Here is a 22,189-nt window from a genome sequence, read left to right as displayed (position 1 = left end):
AGTAGAGGTCGTTTGTTTATTAGCTTTCAACATTAACAATTCCTTTAGCTTATTAGCAACGAAACTGAAAAGAATTAGTTATCTCAGACTGGTTCCTAGCAGTCGCGTGTATCTTGCATCATCAACACAACTGACTTCCTTTAAAAAAAATAAAGGCGTTATTTGCTTATTATAAAAGACATTTTCCTTCTTCCCCTGGGGGAGGCCCAACAAAGATCAAAGAATGCACACACTGACGAATGCTCATCTGCAGCAGAACTGTTTTGCAGAAACATTCTTGCAGCACCTACATCCTCCTTTTGGCTGCAGCCAGTTTAAATGTGGTGTCACTGAGGCGTGAACCGTTTTCAGCTCTGATGCTGCCACGCAGAAGTGGTATGCCTTTCTCAAATCATTTGTCCTGTGATGCACTGAATAGTACCTCGAAATACAAAGTTCTGGGGTTAGGGTTTTTTTCTTGGTGGTATGTGGTTTGTTTTGTTCTTTTAAAGCAAGTATGGTGAAAATTACTCCCTCAAACTGTCTGGAATTGCTTTTGCCTTCCCATTTGAAGTGTCACAAGTGTTATCAACCCTTTGTGATGCTGTTTTTTTCCTCCAGCACTTGCAATCCATTTCTATAAAGGACAGTATTAAGTGACATCACCACTGTGCTTGCAAGAACTCTAGGCTACTCCATATTTCCACCATCCTAAACTGAAATAACCTTTTATAAAGCATATCAACACCTCCACAAAAGAGGAAAAAAATACCGAGTTTAGAGTTCCTTGAGCAATTCAACTGTTTTTCGAGAATGTAAGGTGTTTAAGCTCCTTATATTTGACCTTCATTCAGCTTCCCAAATCTATAACGCTCCTTTTGCAGCTACTAGATCATAACCATATTTGTTTAATTATGAATAGAAATGGAACACAGCCTCATCTTTGTGCAGCTTGTTTTAAAAACAAAGGAGATTAAACTCATACTATGAGAGAGGTGTAAATGAGCAATTAACTATTGCATTTTACCTGTGGCTATTTTAATGAAAAAGACTTGCCCTCCACTGAAGCTATAATTGAAAGCCAGACTTAAATGAGGTCTGGGCAAAAATACACCAATCCAAGGTAGCATAAGGCAAGCAGAACTTATCAGTCTAATGACATTCATTAGCACCTAGTCTCGTCACCTTCAGGCAAAATAATAACAAGCTTCAAAAGATTTCAGAACTATTTTTTAAAGTATTACAAACGCCAGCCCAAAGTCCAAGGCTACTGAAACGGTGAGCGTACAAAGCAATTCCAAGCTCACTGAAAATGTTTGAGATCTTACTGTTGATTTGTGAGTTGAGTGGCCTGGAGATGCATTACACAGCACAAAGTCTTCAAAAGAGAAATGAGACATACTACTTATAAAAAAACCCATTGATTGCTTATCTGTGCTCTTTAATCTTTAAGTGTTAACAACACGAGATTAATGGTCAATATTGGTAATTCTTGAAGACAGTTTCCTCTTTCAGAAACTTGCACACATCTATAACTGGTTTCCAAAAAAGCCTTCCCGCAAAGCAGCAGCACCACTTCATTCTCAGTAAGACCAAACCATGGCCACACCACTCAACATCCGGAAAGAGCTGGTGTGCTCTCAGAAAGGCCTCAACTCCTTGTGCAAACGACACCAAGGGATGAGTATTTTGGGCATCCACTCCAAAGGAAAGATCTGATGCTTCTGTTTTTCACAGCCTGGATTTCCAAGCAGCGTCTGTCCTGTGAGCTTCTTGATTGGTTTTTTCCACAATGAACATATGACATAAACAAGGACTTAATTCCAAATTTCTCTATGAATAATCTTCACACGATTTCTCTCTAACGCTAGTAGATTCAAATTAAGCAAGCCAGAACTTGCCTTAAAGTTTACTTGAGGGATGCAACTTGACTTAATTGTAAAAGAACTAAGCCTGTTTACTTGAAGCAGTATATTTGGTAACCTTTTTTTCTGCTTACTAGAAAGAATCAAGCCTTTCATTCATAGAACTGAAATTCAACTTCCAAGTGCAAACTTTTAAACCGTTTAGCCAAAATTTTCAACAGTTATTTCTCTACTTGTGCTTTTGCTGCTTTTACTTACATTTCTAAAAGAAACACTGCAAATGCAGTGTGAGCTAGGGAAGATGTGAGCTTACATAATGCTTCCAGCTCAGATACACAAATTGTACATTTTAACGGGCATGTAAAAACACACGTAAAACACAACAAGAAAGGGAGCGTAGATTACTCCAAGAAACTAATAAAAGCCTAACCTGACCTTGATATTTGCAGAGCCTGGGAAATCAGCAAAATGCCGACTCAGGTTTTGAGTGACCTTGTACAAAGTAAACAGCTAGTCCATACGGTATTTCTAAATTGGAAACTAGAAGTAGAAAAAGGGAACAGCCTTCAACTCCTAGGGCTTTTCACCTACTATGAAACTAAGTTACTTCCTGTACATTTCCCTTCAGAAAAGCCGTAAGGAATAAAGCAGATGAGGCACGTGGGCTGCTCCCATTGACAGACCCCTGGGTACCGGGCTCAGGAGATTCCCCTTCGGCAGACACAGCATGCAATGGCCCGAGGCCCAGCACGTAGATGTGCCAGTCTTCACCAATGAAAAACAGCCCCCTGCTTGTGCTCTTTTTAATACAAAGAAAGCAAAGTTTACAAAGGTAAGGCAGCACATTAAATGGGTGCAATCCTACACAAAGAGAAGAGTATTAGCTTAGGACAAATAAGAAACCTAAACGGTCGCCCTGGGAAGCAGCAACAGATGCATCCAAAAGCTGATCCCACTGAGCCATACACACTGCATAAAACCCAATTTGAAGACAGGAAACCAAACTGATCCTACAGCTGAATGCAGGCAGGACCTTCTGTCAGTTCAACCAGAGGTCTACATCTTTGGCAGAGTGTATTTTCCATAAAGGAGAAAGTTTTCTTGGCCTCTTAACAGCTCTCCAGCAGGAAAGATTGCTGATGCACAGCTATAGTACAAGAGCCAAAGCCTCCTGAGAGCAGATCTCACATGCAATTTACGCACTGAAAACATTTAGTAGGACAAAGGACATAAACACATAACGGCGCCTTGAAAACTGAGCTGGGAGGAGTTCGCTGCATCCATGTCTCACAAAATAACAGCCACCTCGGCACCGACTTCCAGACTGAACTGGAAATGAGAATATCTTAAAAGTTTAGTGATGCTGGATGGAAAAGATAGTTCAGTGAGAATTATCAACTGGTCCTCAAGTTTCCATGAAACCCACCGTAGAAGAAGGAGCCTCAGGATTCAAGACAGCCGTGCTGACAGCATCCCTTCAGCTTGTCACTGCCCTCTGACTAGCACCCCCCTACACCATGGTCTTACCAGCTCTCTTGAAAGGGCTGTCTGGGAAAACAGTGGATTTAGGTAGATTCTCCCCAAAAGAATAATTTTAATTCACAATGCATTGCAAAGATTATTGTATAGTCTTTGAGAACATGATCAGCGTGGCTGAAGAAAGCACGTCTCATTAGAGCTGTTTACATTTCTTTCCTCTTTCAGAGGACTACTAAGTCACAAGGTGAACTGCATCTTAGTGAGGCTCAAGAACTGTCGAAGAGATAAGAAACAGTGTTTGTGTAAATGACAAATTCTAATTACAACAGAAGGTTAAACAGTGCAATACTTCATGGGACCATAATGCTACTTCCCATCTCCAACCACCCATGCACTCGCTCAGGATGCCAGCTGGCAGACCACATCTGTCTGGGGAAAGATGTTTCCCTGTCCAGTCCTTCCTTTCAAGGCAAGGAAAACACCGCCCACGTTGCCTGAGAAACCCAAAGCACATTACTCTGTCGGGTCAAAACATTGGTTTCCTCGAGTCGCTGCAGGACTCCTCAGTAATGGAAAAGGAGAGGAAAAATGGCCACTGAAATCATTCGCTCTTCTAGTTAAAGGGCATTTGTGATAAAATACTTTTGCTTCCATGTTTCTGAATCGTGTATTTGGCAAAACACTCAGTACATTTTTAACACACAGAATTATTTATACTCCTAGAGAAAATTAATTTACAATTAATGAATACATTCAGACACTGGAGCATTTAATTAAAGGCCTGGAACAGCACGCAGCAGTATCTTCAACAAATGAATATTTATATTATCCAAGAGGAAGCTGGGGAACTTCAGACAGATTCATCCAAGTGAGGTTGCTGGGCAGTGCAACGGCAGAGATGGTTTGATGCAGCAAATGCCAAGTACAATATAGAAAGAAACAGACTTCTTGGGGAAGGGTTGTGCTAGACACTCCTTGAGGAAAGACTTCAGCTTCCCTGGAAGAGTTCGGCGGGGACTTCTACGCAGCTCACAGCTTTCATAAACAAAATAAACATCACCGATGAGACATCTGACTGCAAGGAAGAATAACTAATGCAAACAGTTGTGTAATAGCAGTGCCATTGCTTCAGTTTAGAACACACTTTGCAGCACTGAAACCACCACCTCTTAACAAAGAGACTGAAACTGGGGTAGAGATCAGAGTCTGACAGACTGATTGAAGAGAATTTCATAAGAGACTTACAAAGCAAATATTATTCAGAAAGGGCGAAAGATTATGATAAAAATACAATATAATAGTTATTGCAAGGAAGACACATAATTGAGCAAATATTTTCCTTGTATATTTTGCCACCTGTTGTAATTTGCTGACACAAGGTATCATTAAAGCAAAGAAGTTCAAACTTCTCTAGAAGAGGCAGTGTCTTTGCACAGATCAGTGCTCAGAGCAATGAATGGGTAACGCTAACAGGAAAGGATCTCAGTGCATGATGTCCTGATCACACCCAAATTTCAGACCCTTTGGTGAGACCTTCTCAACAGCTCCCTGTGGGGGGATCCAATGAATACAATCGCTACTCAGCTGCAAGGATGGCTAACACACGGGAGTTCAATGGACTATGTGTTCACATCTGCAGAAAGTCATCTCCTCATTTGCACATGTCTAGTAACGGTCTTCACTGCTTAGCTGCTGACATGGCTTTCCCTGAATAAAGAGCTGAAGCCAAATACTTTTTCCCTTGTAAAAGACTTCAGAATTGAGAGGCATCACAGACATGAAAAAAGTGCTCCATGCTGAGCATATTACAGCACCTTAATTCCCTTTGAAACACACAACTACAGAGCAGCAAAGCGGTAACAACCATTCCCAAACTTCAGATGATGTTTTCTTTTCGTGTTTGTTTTTTAATTTGTTTGTTCTGTTCGTGGGTTTTGTTTTTGTTTTGGTTTGGTTTTTAAATAGATCTATTTCATCTTGAGCAAAGGCAAATGCTATCCAGGATACCAAATACTTTAAGCAGTAAATACAGAATTTGAACAAGTGAAGATGAATCTCTGCAACCGTAGTGAGCAAAAGTCTGTGTTTATTTTAGGCTAATACAATGGGAACAACAGTTTAATTTCATAACTGCACTCGGAGGCATGTAGCAGAACTAATGGGCTTTTAAGAGGGATTTTACAGCCTCCAAATACAAAACTCTGGGCTTTAAGAGACATACCCACACCCTGATCCACCAAGCACTGCTCTAAATTGCTCCACGGACTACAGGGTGGGGAAGGCCTTTCTGACAGTGCTACTCAGGGCCAGTGATACAAATGAACAGAACAAAAGCCGAGAAAAATCACTAGAGCACTGATGATGGACAGGTTTCATATGGCAGTGGCTGGTGAAATGATTGGGCACAGCAGTAGAATAAAAAAAATCAAAAGGAAATAGATATCACCAAGCTGCTCTCCATTCTGCTCTTCTCTTAAGCTCCTCTGGAAGAGCCAGTAAGCCGGGAAATCCCTACCACAGAGAAATTTCTGCAAGGCAAAATGTAACAGCTGGAGCTATACTGACAATAAAAGCTTCCTATTCTTAAGCTATCTCAGCAACACATCTCTATTAATTAGCCAAAGATAAATCATCTCTTCCAAGCATGATGGAAAGGGCAGGGACTGCCAGGAACAAGGCAGCTGTGAGTAGCACAAGTGTGAGCTATCAGCCTACTCTCAGGCACACATCCACCCACTGGACTCACGGTGGTCTATTTGTTTCAGAGCCAAACACACATAAGATGTACTGAAAGCTCAGTACAACTCCACAAGAGATTTGGCACATTTGATCGCAAAGAGCATCTGCATTTCCCAGCCTGGAAAGTCACCAAAGGTGCAATGGAAGAGGCAGCAGCATGGTTTAAATTGGATGCCGACATTCTGTCATTGGATCAATTCAGCCGTTAACACCTGAAGTGTTTTATTGCTGCTACCTCCCCATCAAGGCCTGCTGTGGAGAAACAGAAAACAGCAGGCAACAAACTGGAGGTTGTGTAGGTGTTCCAGAATTCATACTGAGTAGAGTACTAGTGCTGTAATTTGTAAGCCCTGCAACATCAATCTGCTGCACGCTACGCTGGAATAAGGCACCACGAGAACAATAACCAACATCGTATCTGATGCTTCCAATCATTTGCACTCCCAAACTTCGAGCTGCCAGCTCTGGAGCTGGCCACAGGCTCCCTTCTCCCTTTGTATTTGCCAATTCAAACATGAAGGGAAGAAAAAGAATCATAATCCCTCTTGGCCCCTCTCAGAGGGCTGCCTCTTGGAGATCCTACTACAATGACAGCAAATTACCGGCCAACTCGCCAACTTTGGCGCAGACAGCTCTCAGTTAGTACCCAAAGAGCCACAGTGCTTTTTAATACAAGTTTGGAGAGGCACCAGAAAGTCTGCCATTGCTGCACAAAGGGAGTGATGTGCACACTGCACGTCTGCCCATCAGCCAGAACCAGAGGGGGGAACAACCCTGGGAGCGCTCCCCAGCAGGTAAGAATCAATCAGCGCTTTCCAGAAGGTAGCAGCATTGTACACTCCATCATCTAGGAGGCTGCTGTGTTCAAGATTTATGATCCGCGTCATCTAGTATCAGAGTTGGTTCCACACATTTTCAAGCCTCTAAGTACTCTAGCAAGGCAGTATTTCTATTTTATTTTTTAACACTAAGCATGGCTTGTTACCATGCACATCCTAATACAGAAGCTGGGGAAAGTGGTGTTCAGCAAAGTCTTAGAAAGAAAATACCAGAGCATACAATCTTAGCTAAAAATGTTAAACATTAGCTTTTTGATGTTTATCCTCCCTTCTTAGCAAAGAAAAGTCACGCCTGCCCTGAGTTTAAGGCCGGCATTTTCAAAGAAAACGAAGGTAGAGAGCAAATATTACTCTAATTAAATAGGAACTGAATCCTTAACTCCTCCTCTTTGAAAATTCCTGCCTAAAGCCCCGCAGAAAAAGTAACCCTTGTGCTAGCGTTTAAGAGCATATGACCAAGCTAACAGCTATTTTAATTAAAAAGCACTGCTCTGCTGCCTGAAGAGCTTTTCTGCTCAAGACAAACATTTGCTTCTTAAGCCAGCTTCCAAAGTGGGCGTTATTTGGTGGAGTCAGCTGTTAGCACACTGTGCTTTCCTTGAGACAAAGGTCTCCTAGATTTTAAAATACACAGTTTGCTGGAGCCCCTTTTCGGGCAAAGCCTAAGCCTAAACAAACACAACTGCCATGGGAGCCTCACTCTCCCAGCCAGCAGGAGGGAAATGAAAGGGGGAGAACAGGCCAAGCTCGTAACTGCAGCAGGGCAACGCAGGTCTTCCCAAAGCGCCTGAGTGTGGGCATGGCACGTCCCCCGCCCCACAGCTCATCCCACAGCTCCCAGCGTGACACTGTGGGAGGAAACGGAGCCAAAGATTTCACTTGATGGAGGATGCAAACCAACCTCCACTGCACTCCGCTCCTGAAAGGCAACCTGGGCCTAACATGGGTTCACACTGATCCTCCAGAGCACTGCACGCTGAGCAGGAGCCCTTCTTGGCCAAGACAAACAACAGCACTTACTACAAGTGTTACTCATTTCAGTACCCAAAGCCTTCTTGACACAGAGCTGCATAGGTTAGATCAACACAGTTAACAGGTGCATTTATAAGACAGACTTGTTTCTTTATCTGAGTTGTGGTCTGGAATAACTGAGCAGCCCCTATAACCCTGCTTTCACTGCCTCCTTAGAAGGGCACCCTCACCTTCACACGGTTTTACAGTGTGACTACCACCACTTTCTCTGTATCAGCACACTCACGGGACCTCTCAGCGAATTTTAATTCCTGATCCCAAACAAGAAGTCATGAGCCAGCTGAGATTTTTTCCTAGATTAGTGAGTCAAAGGGACACACCAACAAATACCAGAGCTGGCTCAGAGCAAGGGGAAGGGTGGCTCAGAGCAGGGAGAGGGACATTCCTCCTCGGGCAGCAGGGAGCCCTCCGAGTGGTTTAACTGCTGCAGAACTGCAGCATCAAGCACAGTCTTTACATGCCAAATACATTAGCCAGAATCTGGGGCTAATTTTGAATCAAATCACACTCAAAGCGCACCCAGTTCTCTGGCCTGCGAGGTAGAGAAGAACAGATTTTATCCTTTACAAAAGTATCTTTATCTATTTCCAAGAAATCTGCAACAGTGTCTTGAGAGGACACAATAAAAATTGGTCCTGACAAAAAAATTAAGACTGGGACAAGATAAAGTCATCCTTAAAAAATAAACACACACACACAAAATCAGCTAACGTTCAACAACGGAAAAGATCTTGGGCAGCTCCAGCAAAGCAAGTCCAGGATCATGCTGCCAATTACAGATTTAGGAGGTTGACAGTCATTAAATCATATGAAATATGAGAACTTTGAAGGTGACAAAAACATCAGTGACAGCAGGAATTCCTTGCGTCTTTGAAAGGCAAGATTTTATCTTTCCGGAAAAAACAGCAAATGAGAAGGAGAAGGCACACACTGCAACAAAGGAGGAGCAGTGAGCTCTGTCAGAGGCGTAGGAAATTAGACGCAAAGCAAACAGTCTCTCAAAAGCTGGATTCCAGTACCAAACAGAGGAAACATTCAAAAAATGCATGCTTATGTAGTCCAGCCTACCACCTGTTAGAGAACCACGAGAGGCAGATGGTTACCAAAAGGAATTGTAACAGATTCTGTTTCAATAAAGGATGTTTCAATACCGCTTTACGCAAAATTGTTCTTCATCCATGGAGTATAGCTTGATTTTTCTAGCAAGGAATGAGACAGGTTTCTCAATGCCATGAAGCATTAACATGCCAGATCTTCATCCACAGCACAAGGATGAAATGAACACTAAAACTGCAAATAAAGCAACTTAAACTTTTGCAAGATTACTTGACAAGTAAGCATCAGCAACAAGAGACAGCAGAACTACAAAGGCAGCACATCTACACAATGAAAGCGCTTAAAGTTGAACATCCTTCTGCTTTTGGCTGATGCTTACTTACAAATACAGGGGTCTGGGCCTTCTTTTTGTAATTTATTTTTAAATGGCACACCACTGTCTGTAAACTCAAGGTCTCACTGGAGGCTTTTGATTTCTGCTGCTGCACTGTAAGCATTCATTAGGACAGACACCTTAAGAGTTGTTTGTTCAGCTCTACCCTCTTCACTGGCCTTAAAGATGATTTACAATGTTATAAACCGTGTTCGTGCAAAAGATGGACCAGCACTTATACTACATTTCCTTATTGCTGAGTAACTCATTTTTATTGTAGCTTACTGCTATCAGAACCAGCTGCAGATTAACCTTGGGAAAGTTACCTCTCTCCAAATCTACTCCAGTAGTCCTCTGCCTACCTTTCTCATCTCCAAGCTGGATGCATGCTGCTATCCTGCACCTTCTTGGTCATTCATGAAGATGCAAGAAAGGGATTGAAGTCAGTTCAAAGAAAACTTTTAAGGCTTATGCCTCTGAGGTGTCACGGGACATCATCACGTGCCCACACGTTTACTGAGCAAAAGGAAACTGATGAATGTTATAAATGAATTCTTAAAGGCCAGTGAGCCAAGAGCTTTTCAGTGCACAGGCCTTTATGGAAAGTGACATATAGAAAGCCCCAAATACAGCCCTCCGTAAACACTCAGACCAGCAGTAACATTGCAGAGGAATGGCTATCGCTACGGCATCCTGTGGACAAGGGCACAGCGCTACTGCCCTACATATTTCAGACGTGACGACATGAACATGCATAGCTACTTCTGAAGATACTCATGTTTTAGTTCAAACACCAAAACTGGTGCTGTTCATTTTAGACAAGATAACTCCCCAGAGACTCTAATGTTCATAGTTCAAGCAGCTAAACCACTGTTTCCTCAACCGTGAGACCAGTTTTAGTTTTCAACTGACCTGATTCTTGAAGTCTAGGAAGTCAATGGCCTTGAGAAGCCATTATCTAAAACCGTTGCTGCGCTGATAACCTTAACTTCAGCATAAACAAAGGAAATTCTCAGAAAAAAAAGATTCAATTAAATTGTTTTAGAAAGCCATGGGAATATAAAGCTTGGTGAGTTTCTCCTTCCAGAGTTTCACAGGAGAGAAGCATCCTTTATGCACATACAATTCTCTGGATAGATTGCACAGACAAAAGTACGATGGCATAAGACTTGGCCACAAGACAAACAATTTGTCCTAATGTTAGTCGTGAGACCAGAAAAGGTTCAGAGGGAGAACCATCAACTGCATTGAAAAGAGCTTCAGTGGTTAATCAGAGAAAGAATCTACCACAAAACCCAACAGAATCACAGCCCTTTACCACCATGGCCTCCTCCAGGTGCAGAAGTTATCCCTGGTTGACAGCAGCCACCCACCCAAATCCTGTAAGCCAACCTAAGTTTATGGCACTTTTACAAATCAAAGGAACCCCAGGTAGACTTTAAACTCACACTACACACATTCATAATCCATTATCTCCTTCCACCATGCTTCAGGAGTAATCTGGAGATTAGTCTACTATTGACATGTTGGAAGCCACAACAAAGTTTATAATTTCTGTGGCATGGAGCAAGACTTTAGGAGTTGCTGAATGGTTTCTGGCTCTGCACCCAAACTCTTCACATTTTCATTTGCAGGAAAGCCTTACCAACATTCAGACAGAGAAGCAGCATACGAGAACAGGTACTTGCTCATTAAGAGAAGGACCCACTTTCTGCTGTTCACACCACATTTCAAAGAGCTACGCAAGTAGTGGTGCACTTCTCTCCCTTATGTCATTTTAACTTCACTTAAGAATAATTCATTTTAAAGTTAATGAGGATTCGTAACTACCGGGCCTCCTTGGCAGTCAATGGCAACCAGTTTTTAATGAGAGCGATACTTTCCGAGGAAAAAAAACAACTAAAAATGAAACCCTTCAGTCTCTAGTAGTCAAGCTCTTCATGCTACGTTTGTCTGAACTACCAATCACTACAGATGTTCTGGTATCAAACACAGTATTTTCTAGATACAGAGAAGAACATGCTCAAAGTTCTTCAAAACTGGAAGAGCTCATTCAGGCTTAGACTGAATTAACAAATATCCCAATTTATTTAATAAAAGGAAAAATGCACATTGTGATATGGACTCAGTTTGCCAGTTCTAGGGTTGTTCCATTTCCTATGACTTTGAAAGAAGTGAAGAGTTCTACCCAACCGAAAGCATGCCAGCTAAGAATGACTAGCATGATTTAAAAGAAAGAAAAAAGGAAAAACCCACAAAACCGGAGGTGTTTGTTTATTTTTGAGGTATGGGGACATTTTGTGACTAAAGATGACACTGAATTTCCTGTAAGCTACTTCCTTACCTCACGCATAATGGTTTCTTGAAATACACATTTTCCCCCCACTACAGACACACTCAGAGTAAAGCAGACTCACTTAGGAAGCAAAAGTAGCTTTGCTTGTCAAAGAACTCCAGATAAAAATTAGCCAGAGCACACAAATAGCAGTAACAAAAACACAACCTTCCCACGCATCAGATTCTCTTCCCTCCCTTCTCCCACCCATGTTTTCTTCCAGACTGCTTCAGCTCTTTAGCAGTGCTATTATCTACGTGACTTTCATTATCTCACATTAAAAACACCTCAAAATGCATCAAGAAATCACTAATGAACAGACTTGAAATAGCAAAGCCATGGTTTATACTTCTGTAAAATACACACCCTCTTACAAACTAATCCATACAAGCAGAAGCACAACTCAGTCGCGCTGCATGGTGCCTCAAGAATCACACCACCTCTGTAAAAATCATGTGCACATAAGCCTGTAATGCTGAATAGGGCAGTGGGAAACGTCTTGTAATGTGGTAGCTTTGATGCAAACAATCTTGCTCTAAAGGCTTCACTGACATCTGTGCCTCAGACTGCAGAACAAGTACAGATGTGAGCTCCATTCAGCCTTTTGAAACTTGCATTGCATGCTGGGCGGAGGCCAGAAGTTCCACATTTCATTCCTGCAAAGTGTGTCCCTATCACACAGGAATGTTTCCTATTGTACTTACCTGTCCACTGTGGTGGGCAGCGGCAATTGTAGGTGTTCACGCCGTCCACGCATATACCCCCATTTTGGCAATTGTGATTTGGGCAGTCATCAACATTCTTCTCACAGATGCTCCCCTCGAAACCTGTTCAAAGCAGAAACAAAGCAGACTGAAATGGGCTTTCCAGTCTCTCTTGAAAGAAAATTCATCTTTTTTTGCAGCTTCCTCCACCAATCCTACTTCCCCCCCCCCTCCCTTAAAGACTTGTCCTGTTAACCAGGACATAGCGAGCTGACCAGAGACTTTGCTGAATGCCTCTGCTGATAGCGTGCAGGTCAGATTACACAGAGCACCATTCCAGGCAAGTTCTTCCCACAGTGGAAAAAGTACCTAGCGTTCACTTCGTGAATACCTCAGGATTGTTTTATGCTACGGCTAAGCCAAGGTAGATCACATTTGCTATGAAGATGAGCTTCCTGATTTGGCCCTCTTCAGCATCAGGGAAAAAAAAAAAAAAAATCAGTCCAACAAATTAGCCACAGCCCAATCAATGCTGATAAATTAAGCCCTGACTCAAAAGCAGAAGAAACCAGATGCTGAAAATCAAAGCACCTCATGAACGTAGTCACGCTTGCAGAATACCCTTTTCTCTACCATGCTGGATTTTCTTTTCCCTTTAAGTAAGGCAGCTGTCAGTAATTCATCTTCCCCTCAATTTCACCCGCTGCTTTACCTCATGCTTCATTAAACAAACCTGCCACTTCTGCTAGTTGAGATAGCTATTTATCAAAGCACAAGTGGATGCATGCTAGTGTGGATGAAGTAAGCGGTTCCAGAACACATGCATTAATTTAAAACATCAGCTTTGCCTCTTCACTGCTTTGGAATGTAGTATTAACTTGACACAGCCCTCTCATCCAAAACTACGCTTTAACCCCCCTCTACTTTTGATGCCCTGTTCCAGAAAGTTCTGTAACATCTGCATCAAGTTACACAAGCCCTCGAAGCAACATCTGATCCTCCACAGACCCTGCTATGTGGTAGATGAGCCTGAGGCCGTAAAGCTCTGAAGTAGCTTCTCCAGTTGATGGCAGCTCCCAAGTGACTTGAGGCAATTCGTGCCCACTCCCACCTCCTGTGCTTCCCCAGTAAAGCAGGGAAGTGTCAGAAGTGGAGAGGAGCATTGTTGCTAAACCATATCAAAGGGACTGTCACCTAGCAGCAAGGAAGAGCAGACTCAACATAAAGGTACCAGCAGCATTACCCTCTCTCAAATGCCTTCTCACCTTCACCCAAAGATTCTGCAGATTTCATCACAGTAGGGAAAGTTAAAGAGAAGAAAAAAAAAAAACAGATGCTTAGTCTGAATCTGTATCCTCACAGCAGTGTTTTCCTGGCAAAAGCTGTTAAGGAAGGATTACCAAGGAATACAACTAATAACAAATCATTCTATTTAAAACTATATAAAGCTACTATAAATGACAAAAGGCTCCGTCTTAAAACAGGACTGTCCTATCAGCTCGCGTTCGTGACTGAGGAGAATTATTCCACTGAGCACAGATTGCACTCATGCCAACAGCATGATTAGTACGGATATATGGGCAGAACCACAAGGCAGAAAGGCTTAAGCTCCTATCTCCTCAGCTTGGAGGATGCGAAGACCAGTCCTGCTTTCTACTGTGTAGTAAACAAGTTCCTGACATCAGGCATTTATTTAAAACCATCTCACTGTACCACCGACAAAGATACAGCAGCCCTAGGATTTTGTACAATATTACAGCATAACATCTCAAGTCACAAATTCCTTTCAAATTTTTCTTACTCCGGAGGATCGACTTTGGCTTACTTTCAGAACATCCAAAAAGTTGTAAAGGCAATTCTTATGTCTGTTTCAAGCTCAACACACGCACAGCAATACTGTGATCCATCTAATTTGTAAATAAAGCTGCCCTAGGGAAATTTAGCTTTCATTCTTAAAATCAGCCCTTTAGAGTCACAAAGCACCTACACTGGAGCACGACAAGCACTAAGATGCTGAGACACAAACTTTTCCCAAGCTGGGTCCCAGGACCCCTGATTTTGCAGTTACATCATCTGAGTTTTTTTCCAGAAAGCCCAAGAGTTTTGGTTTTGATGTATTTGGACACCTGATGCTGCTTCCTGCTTCCTCCTGTGCTGGGATTCACACGCTGCCCTTTGCTTTCTGCCTGCACAGGAGCAGCCTGCAACCCACAACCTGACTTTTGTTCTACGTCTCCAAGCACAGCCAACTGCAGAATGAGAACCTCCAGGGGAGAAGCGTTCCCACTCTTAACAGCGTGTCCTTGCTCCTCTAGTACACAGAGGGATACGAGTAGATAAGTCTACTCCTACGTCAGTGGCAATCTCCAGCCCATCCCGCAGCACCATATCCAGCTCTCTCCGAAGATTCAAAGCATATCTTTAGTCCAAGCTGGAAGCTGGATTTCCTGCTGCACCAATGAGGCTCGGGCTGGACACCGCCCTCGCTGCACGGGGCAGTTTGATGCTCCACCATGGCACGGCGTGAGGTTACTTCCTCTTCCCAGGAAGTGTTCCAGCTCTCGTAAACAGCCTGTTCTGGCCTGACAGATAGCTTCCTGAACAAGCCCTTGGAATTCCCTAGGGTCCTTATCTTAGTTAATGGCTAATTATTTTGATGGATAACAATGAATAATCACTTTCCCAGCTAAGAACTTCCTCTATTGACTTGTTTAACATTCCAGTGAAGGTTAGTTGCCAAATGAACTCCTTTTTTGTCCAATATTTATAACTACGAGCTCATTCTTACATTGAGAGGAGTTGCTAGTGCCTCAGGTTAAGCCTCTTTCACAGGAGTACTTTTTACCATGACTGTTATGATTGACCTAACCTCCCTACTTGTCCACACTCCTGTCTTTATCTAAAAGATCACTGAAGCCAGAGGAAAACAATTAGACTACACGGAGAGAAATTAAGAAGTTACCTTTCATACAGATATAACACTGACAGCACCTCATCAGCTTGCCACAAAAGCTGACTTTTTCTAGTACACGACTTCACCAATTGCCTCATGGACCATCTGCGTAAACTCACCACCCAAATGGGAACCCGAGAATTGAAAAGCATCACTTCAGCTTGGCTACACTGTACATACACAGCACTCGCAACATTGTATAAAAAAAAGCTGCTGAGACAGTGTAACTCCAGGTTGTAGCTTTTCTCCCTGTTTCCAGCCTCTCATCTTCAAATACCTGTATTTACACAAAATGAAATTCATTCAGAAGCAAAGCAGAAATCTTATCGGGGAAACACAAATTGATTTCAGTGCCAGTCCAGGAGTAATTTCATTATGCTTAAATGGCCATTCAGGCAAATTCAGTTTCTTCAAAACAGTTTCAAAGGCCGCAAGAGCACAAAAATCACTTCAAAAACCATTCCAGCAGCTCCAGATGGAACTGCTCCCTGCTGCTGCACCAGTAACGCTGAGCTATGGTAACATCTTCAGCCCAGAAAGAAGGGCTAGAGCAATTCCTTTTATAGTCACATTATTACGGGCACTGCTCCAATTCAGAGAGGGAGTCTAAAGAGGAATTCCTAGCCCACGATCTTGGCGCTGTCTTCCAGACGAGCAGGACTTGTTCACATCTTCCCTGAGCGTGACAGGCCACCGCGTCCAGCACTCCAGAGGTGTGGCAGTGGATACGGCACCGTAAGGGGAAGGAAGTGGCTGGGAGCCTTGCTTTTATCCTACAGTTTAACATAAGCAGCGTGGCCCCTTCAGCCCCTCTCTCTCTTTTTTTTCCCCTCCTGTTTTTCAAATGATTTGTTTTAAAAATGAAATCAGCAAAACAACATAGCCAACTTAAACAAATACAGGAAACACTGAAGTGAAGGCTCTCAAGCAGCATCAGCCCACCCCCTCTATACAAGTTGTGTTACAAGTCCAAAAAGGCAAATACTAACCCCAAACCTCTGTGGGCAGCGTGGGCGTGCAACTGTTACTATAGCAATCTCATTTTTATTTTCTGAGCATCCTTGAACCAGCCCACACACTTGTCTGGGGAAAAGGTGCTCCTACCCAGACGTGCGTCTCTGCAAGAGAGTGCCAAAAGCAGGCTGCCTTATCAGCATCACAGCATCAGGCCCCACAGACTTCACCTTCCTCTCCTCTTCCCCCCTCCCAAGATGTTTCTGCACGAGATCTTACATTTCTCACACTGGCTAAATAGATCTAAGAAAATTCTGAACTTTCAACATTTCAAGGAAAAGGTCTCCAAAAAGTACTCTTCGCAACTTCAGTTCTAAATACTCCTTCAACACAATCTCAGGACTCCAGCTAATCCTCATGAGAACGCAGTGAGTTCAGCATCTACAGCAGCGACATCTTTCACATAAATAACAACAGAAAAATGCTGAAGGGAGGAGGGTTTAGTTTTCTAGATTACCACACACTAACTGTTCGTGTGCCAGACTGCAATACACTTAAGTGGAAGTCTAGTCAAAGGCATTTCCAAACAGTAAGTTTCCCAGGGACTGAATTACGCAGTAAAAAATACCAACCTAAAAAAAAAAACCACCCCAAAAAAATGATATGCAAAGAATAGTATGATAAGTAGGTGGGGATGAGACTGCCAGGGTGCTAAGCAGGTGTTACCTGAGCTGGACACACAGCATCAATACAGCCCACAGTACTGAGTAAGCACACTATCCCTGCTGCGGATGAACTCAGAGCTGCTAACAGCATCAGAAAACACATAAAATGATTTATCAGAAAGGATTACAGGACAAAAAGGTTACAGTGAGTTGGAAATAACACCCTGTCTGATTTGGAAGTACTGGAGGAGAAAAGAAAAGAAATGGAAACTAATGTGCTTTAGGCATAGGGACAGAGAAACAAAGACAAATATTCATCTTCATTCAAGAACCCAAGTTAACCCTGTCTGACACAAACCATGTCTCTGGGGGGGGAGGGGGAGGATTACGTTACCAGAATCTGATCGGGACATACTCCAACCTTGAACACGCGTCAGTTTTCACTTACTTAATTCTCTGTCTCCAATTCAGTTCCTAAGAAATCTCCAGTTTTCTGGCTGTGATTCAACCAGCCCCATCACTCACCCACCCATTATTCCTCTTCTTTTCACACTGTAAAATACTGACACTCAAAGTTAAGATCCTAGCCTAGCTTCCCACCTGAGATTTCTCCCCTCAACTTTACATTACAAGAGTTACACATACTCCCAGGGAGAAGTCTTCAGAAGAACACAGACAGGAATGCAGTGACAACGCTACAAAACCAAGCACTTTGAATAAGCAGCACTTACCTGGCAGACAATTGCACTCAAAGGTGAAGTCACTTGTTTGATGACAAGTTCCTCCATTCATACAGGGTGATGGAGAACACGGCACGTACATGCTCTCGCAGCGATGCCCTGTATAGCCTTGCTTGCACTGGCATCGGAACGAACCAGGTAAATTGATACAGGTCCCACCATGGTGACAAAGGCCTGATGTGGCACATTCGTTCACATCTATCTCACACTTCTGGCCAGTGTAGCCAGACTGACAGATGCAGGAGAACTTATGTCCAGACACAGTACATGTACTTCCATTGGCACAAGGTTGAGAGGTACAGGCATCGATCCACTGGCAGTCCTTTCCTGTAGGATGAAGACGTAACAATTTAATATGGAAAACAGTTCCACATGTCATGCTTCAGGCAACTCCAAAGTGGCTGGTATACATCTTAATCTAAACCACATATGTGAAATGATTATAGGAATTATTTTATATTTTACAATACGTGAAACAAAATCAACTTGCTGGTTACAGGAGAAAGTCTGTGACCTACTTACAGATTACCAGCAAGATACAGAACTTCGAGATTTATAAAAATAACCCATGGCCTGAAATCATACCATACTGCCAGTCATTCTCTTGTTCTACTTTCCCTTCAAGAAAGAAAGGAGGGAATTTCCATGCTTCTCCTCGGGCAACCAAATAACATTTTCCCACTGAAAGATTTTGCTGGCCAAATTTACTTCGTTTTCTCTAGAAGGTAGATAGCGAATTAAAACTGTAACAGCCATTTCAGAATAGCTCCTACAGTCAGTTTTCCCACGGGGACAGTCCCACAAGACCTAAATATCTTTCTGTTTATGTGCAAAGGGTATGGAGTTTGACTTTCTCTCCCCACCCCCTTTAGCTCTTTTATTTTTTTTATTTTTATCATGAAGTCATTTGGACTTCCTCTCATTTCCTGTGCTGAAGCTATCAAATTTGAGAGCACATTGCAACTGCCCCAGAACATTCTAGAACTAGGGAATTCACAACTGAGGGGGTCTGAGAGCACAAATGCACAATCCCACCTGTGTAACCTGGAGGACAGACACACTCATATGTTTCCTGGCTGTGGGGATGACACGTTCCTCCATTCAGGCAGGGCTGGGACACGTAGCAGATGTGTGACTCAGAGTATTGACAGTCCTCTCCTGTGAACCCTGGAGCACATTTGCAGGTGGTCTTTCCTATCAGAGATGTGGTTTCACAGGTTCCCCCATTCTTACACGTATTGCTTTCACAGGGGTTCCTGTACTGGCAGTAGTCTCCAAGATAGCCTTCTCGACACCTGCAATAGAAAAGAAATTATTTGTAGCACGTTTGGTGTCCTGGGAAGATATCAAGAATGAAGTCTTCTCACCACCTAAGTTCTGTGAACAGTCCCAGATGCTAAAGTTATAGGCCTCATCTGCTACATCTTTCGCCAGGATTGAGCAATGTTACCCAGACACTGAAACCTTAAGTTCAAACTCTGAAACGATTCACTACAAAACAAGCCAGTACTGCCTACAGTCAGAGTTGCATTCGACATCAGAACAACTTCTCATACTTCCCTTCAAAACCTCAGTACAACCCCAAGTGCTACAGAACTGCTGAGTAACGACCAACTCCTTGCACCTATCCCCATTCTAATAAGCATCCTTTTTCAGAATGAAGTCCAGCATTTCCAGAAATAGGAATTAACACTGGGTATCAGCCATCTCACAAAATACTTATAAAGCCTGCCCAAAAGCAGAGTCTGAGGGCCTTGGGATCTTTAGCAGATCTTTCTCCTCAGCACTCCCGTGAGACAGGAACACAGCGCTATCCTCCTGCTGATAGCGAACGTGGGACCGCGACGTGCTGCAGCCTGCCCTGGGCGAGCAGCACCAGTGCTGCAGCCAGGTCTCCCACGCCCCTGGCTAGCACCCTGACGGCGAGGTCACCGTTCCTCCCTCTCCCACAGCAAAGAGAATACACACACACTATCTATAACTAGGGTAATATTTTATACAAAGATCTGCGATTACAGAATAATTGCAGTTATTTCTCTCTAACCTAAACTTATGTCAATACAGTCCGACTGTGCTTGTCAGCTGTAATCCATCTTTTAAGTGGCCTTTGTACCACAAATTTTCCATTTGATTTTCAGCGATACAGGACCCAGCCTGCAAACGCCACCTCCGTGCCACCCCCTCCCATTTGTTTCTTTCAGGCAGCAGAGAGCTGCAAGACGATAACGCTGGAGAAAAACACTGCCTTAACACACACAAGATGTGACCGTCCGCTTGCTGCTTTTTCTACAGCGCACAGCTGCGCGCTTTAACTGCTAAGCAATCTGAGCCACACATGGCCTATGTGAGAGGACACGCATTTCACTGCAGAGATTGAGAAGCGAACATCAGCTACGCTCTCTTCCAGGACAACACAGATGCAATTATTAAATCAATGAGTTATTCACATCCAGAGAGAGTTCCACAAAATGCATGAAGTCTCTAGCTAGCCCCAAGACAAGAATGTAACAGTGAAGCCTTTTCCTTAAGCATTTCAAAATGCACGGTGGATAACAAGCCTTAAAATCCAGTTTAAATCAAGGAATGGCCATGAAGCTCTGTTTTCAGAGGGGCTGTGCTACTGGGGCCTGCTCTCATTCCTCTGCTATTTAACACTTCTATCAATGAATAACAAAGGCAAACATCAATGCTGATCAAACTCGAAGGTGAGAGAGAAAACAAGTTCTTGACAAAGCAACACAGACAGCTTAACAAGCCAGTTCCAATGTGAAACGTGCTGTAGCACTGCGAAGTCATACGTCTACCAATAAAACACCGGAAAGCATTCTCCTAGGACACTGACCTAGGAAAGATGGGCTTGCTCATGGGCTCCCAACAGGCAGTAAATGAGATTATGCTATACCTGATGTCTGCAGAGCACTGCCACTGCGTTGGTTTTGGCGTCTCCTCTTTATGAGGGAAGAACTGAATGAATTCAAAGAAGCCAGCAGTAATGACTGATAGAAATTTGGGCACAATGAAAGGCTCAGGTCTACATACCAAAGGGAAAAGGAAAGGAGATGGTATATCAAAAGCTCCAAGCCCTCATAAAGAAACTAAGGTTTAACAACAGTTCCCAGTCTGAAAGATACACGTACAATAAGATGTGGAAGTCAGAAGTTCAAGCTACATAAACCCCAATTAGAAATCGGATAAATACTTTATTTTCAGACACGGCCTCGCATAGTCTCTCAGCAGCAGAGAGAAACAACTGGAACAACACATTTAAGGTCGCAGTGGAATTTCTCCATCACTTGTGCTTGTTTAAAAGCACAGCAGGATTGGCTGCTGCAGGAAGAGCACACACGCTAGTTCAAACACAGCTATTCAGAGACGCTATTATCTGAGTTACGCAACTGGTCATTACTAGATGACCACAACTGTTTTTTCTCATGTTAAAATGTATTCTCCAGCTTCAGTCGTACAACGAAAGCAGCTAAGTCATATAATAGCTGTGCGTAATCATAATTTACCATTCTCCACACCCAAATTAGGCTCCTTTCACCATGCAGTAATACTTTCAACTTCATACCCAAGAACAGACATGAAAGAGCAGCTTTTGCAGGGCAAGGCAGGATTAAAAGAGCCTGCAAGCTCTGAGACAATGCCATTAGCAGCCCGTCCTATGCCTCGTGCTGTCCTCGCCGTAACAGCTGAAGGCTTGCAGCGCAAGCTGCCACCACATCACAGGGGAGGCAAGCCGTGTATCCTAGGCCTAAAGCACGGCTGTCCTAGAGGTCTGCTATCGCAAATTTCAGATAGAAATCGGTCTGAGCGGCAGCGGGCTGCAGCACGGCTGTGCAGGAGCTCCATCACACAGATCTGGCACCCGGTAGGCACAGCTGTGCCAGAAGCTGCGTGACGGCACAACTCCCACGGCATTCACAGCTGCACAGCTCTGCTCCGAGCCCATCCGCATGGCTACAGCCACATCGTAATTCTGGACATCTAGACATGATTAATTAATGGGTAAAGTCAAACTGAACTTCCGTCCCAGAAGGCTTACAAGATTTCAGTATAGGAATTCCTGGTTGCACTGTGGCTGAGGGTTTGGGCAGCTCGACAGCACACCAGGGCCCAAAGCAGACAGGCTCTGCTCGTCTTTCCTCATGAAAGAAAAAGCAACAAAGCACAGCTCCCTCCTAGGACATCTCATCAGGCAAACAAGAGGCTTCCAACACTCCTACCCGCTCCAACAAACACGAAACCGACCAAAACACACCTAAAAGATAAACCCTGAAACACCTTTTTATTCAAAAGCTGTAAAACAAAATAGAACGTCTAGAGAACATCCCATGTTTTGTCCATAAGCAAATAGATCACCTCTGGAAGCTCCTCTCTCACCCAGTCCAGCATTCAGGGACAGGCTCAGTACACCTAACTGTTGCTCCCAGGTAGTGGTGAGCAGTGAGCCCAAATGCTGGTTAAGAGCAGTGC

At 43.4% G+C, this 22,189-nt stretch overlaps 1 protein-coding gene across 2 annotated transcripts in view; it reads right to left on the bottom strand.

The window, feature by feature from the left end:
- NOTCH2 (notch 2) overlaps positions 1-22,189 on the bottom strand; it is an 81,025-nt gene that overhangs the window by 44,010 nt on the left and 14,826 nt on the right. For both annotated transcript variants that reach the window (XM_021403986.1, XM_021403987.1), the window contains exons 3-5: positions 18,749-19,008; positions 17,705-18,040; positions 12,402-12,524 (exon numbers count right to left, since the gene is read on the bottom strand). In XM_021403986.1, coding sequence (XP_021259661.1) covers positions 12,402-12,524; positions 17,705-18,040; positions 18,749-19,008 — 719 coding nt within the window. The remainder of the gene's footprint in view (positions 1-12,401; positions 12,525-17,704; positions 18,041-18,748; positions 19,009-22,189) is intronic.

Source organism: Numida meleagris, chromosome 7 (assembly GCF_002078875.1).
Source record: "Numida meleagris isolate 19003 breed g44 Domestic line chromosome 7, NumMel1.0, whole genome shotgun sequence".
NCBI lineage: Eukaryota > Metazoa > Chordata > Aves > Galliformes > Numididae > Numida > Numida meleagris.
This window is presented reverse-complemented; position numbering and strand designations above follow the sequence as displayed.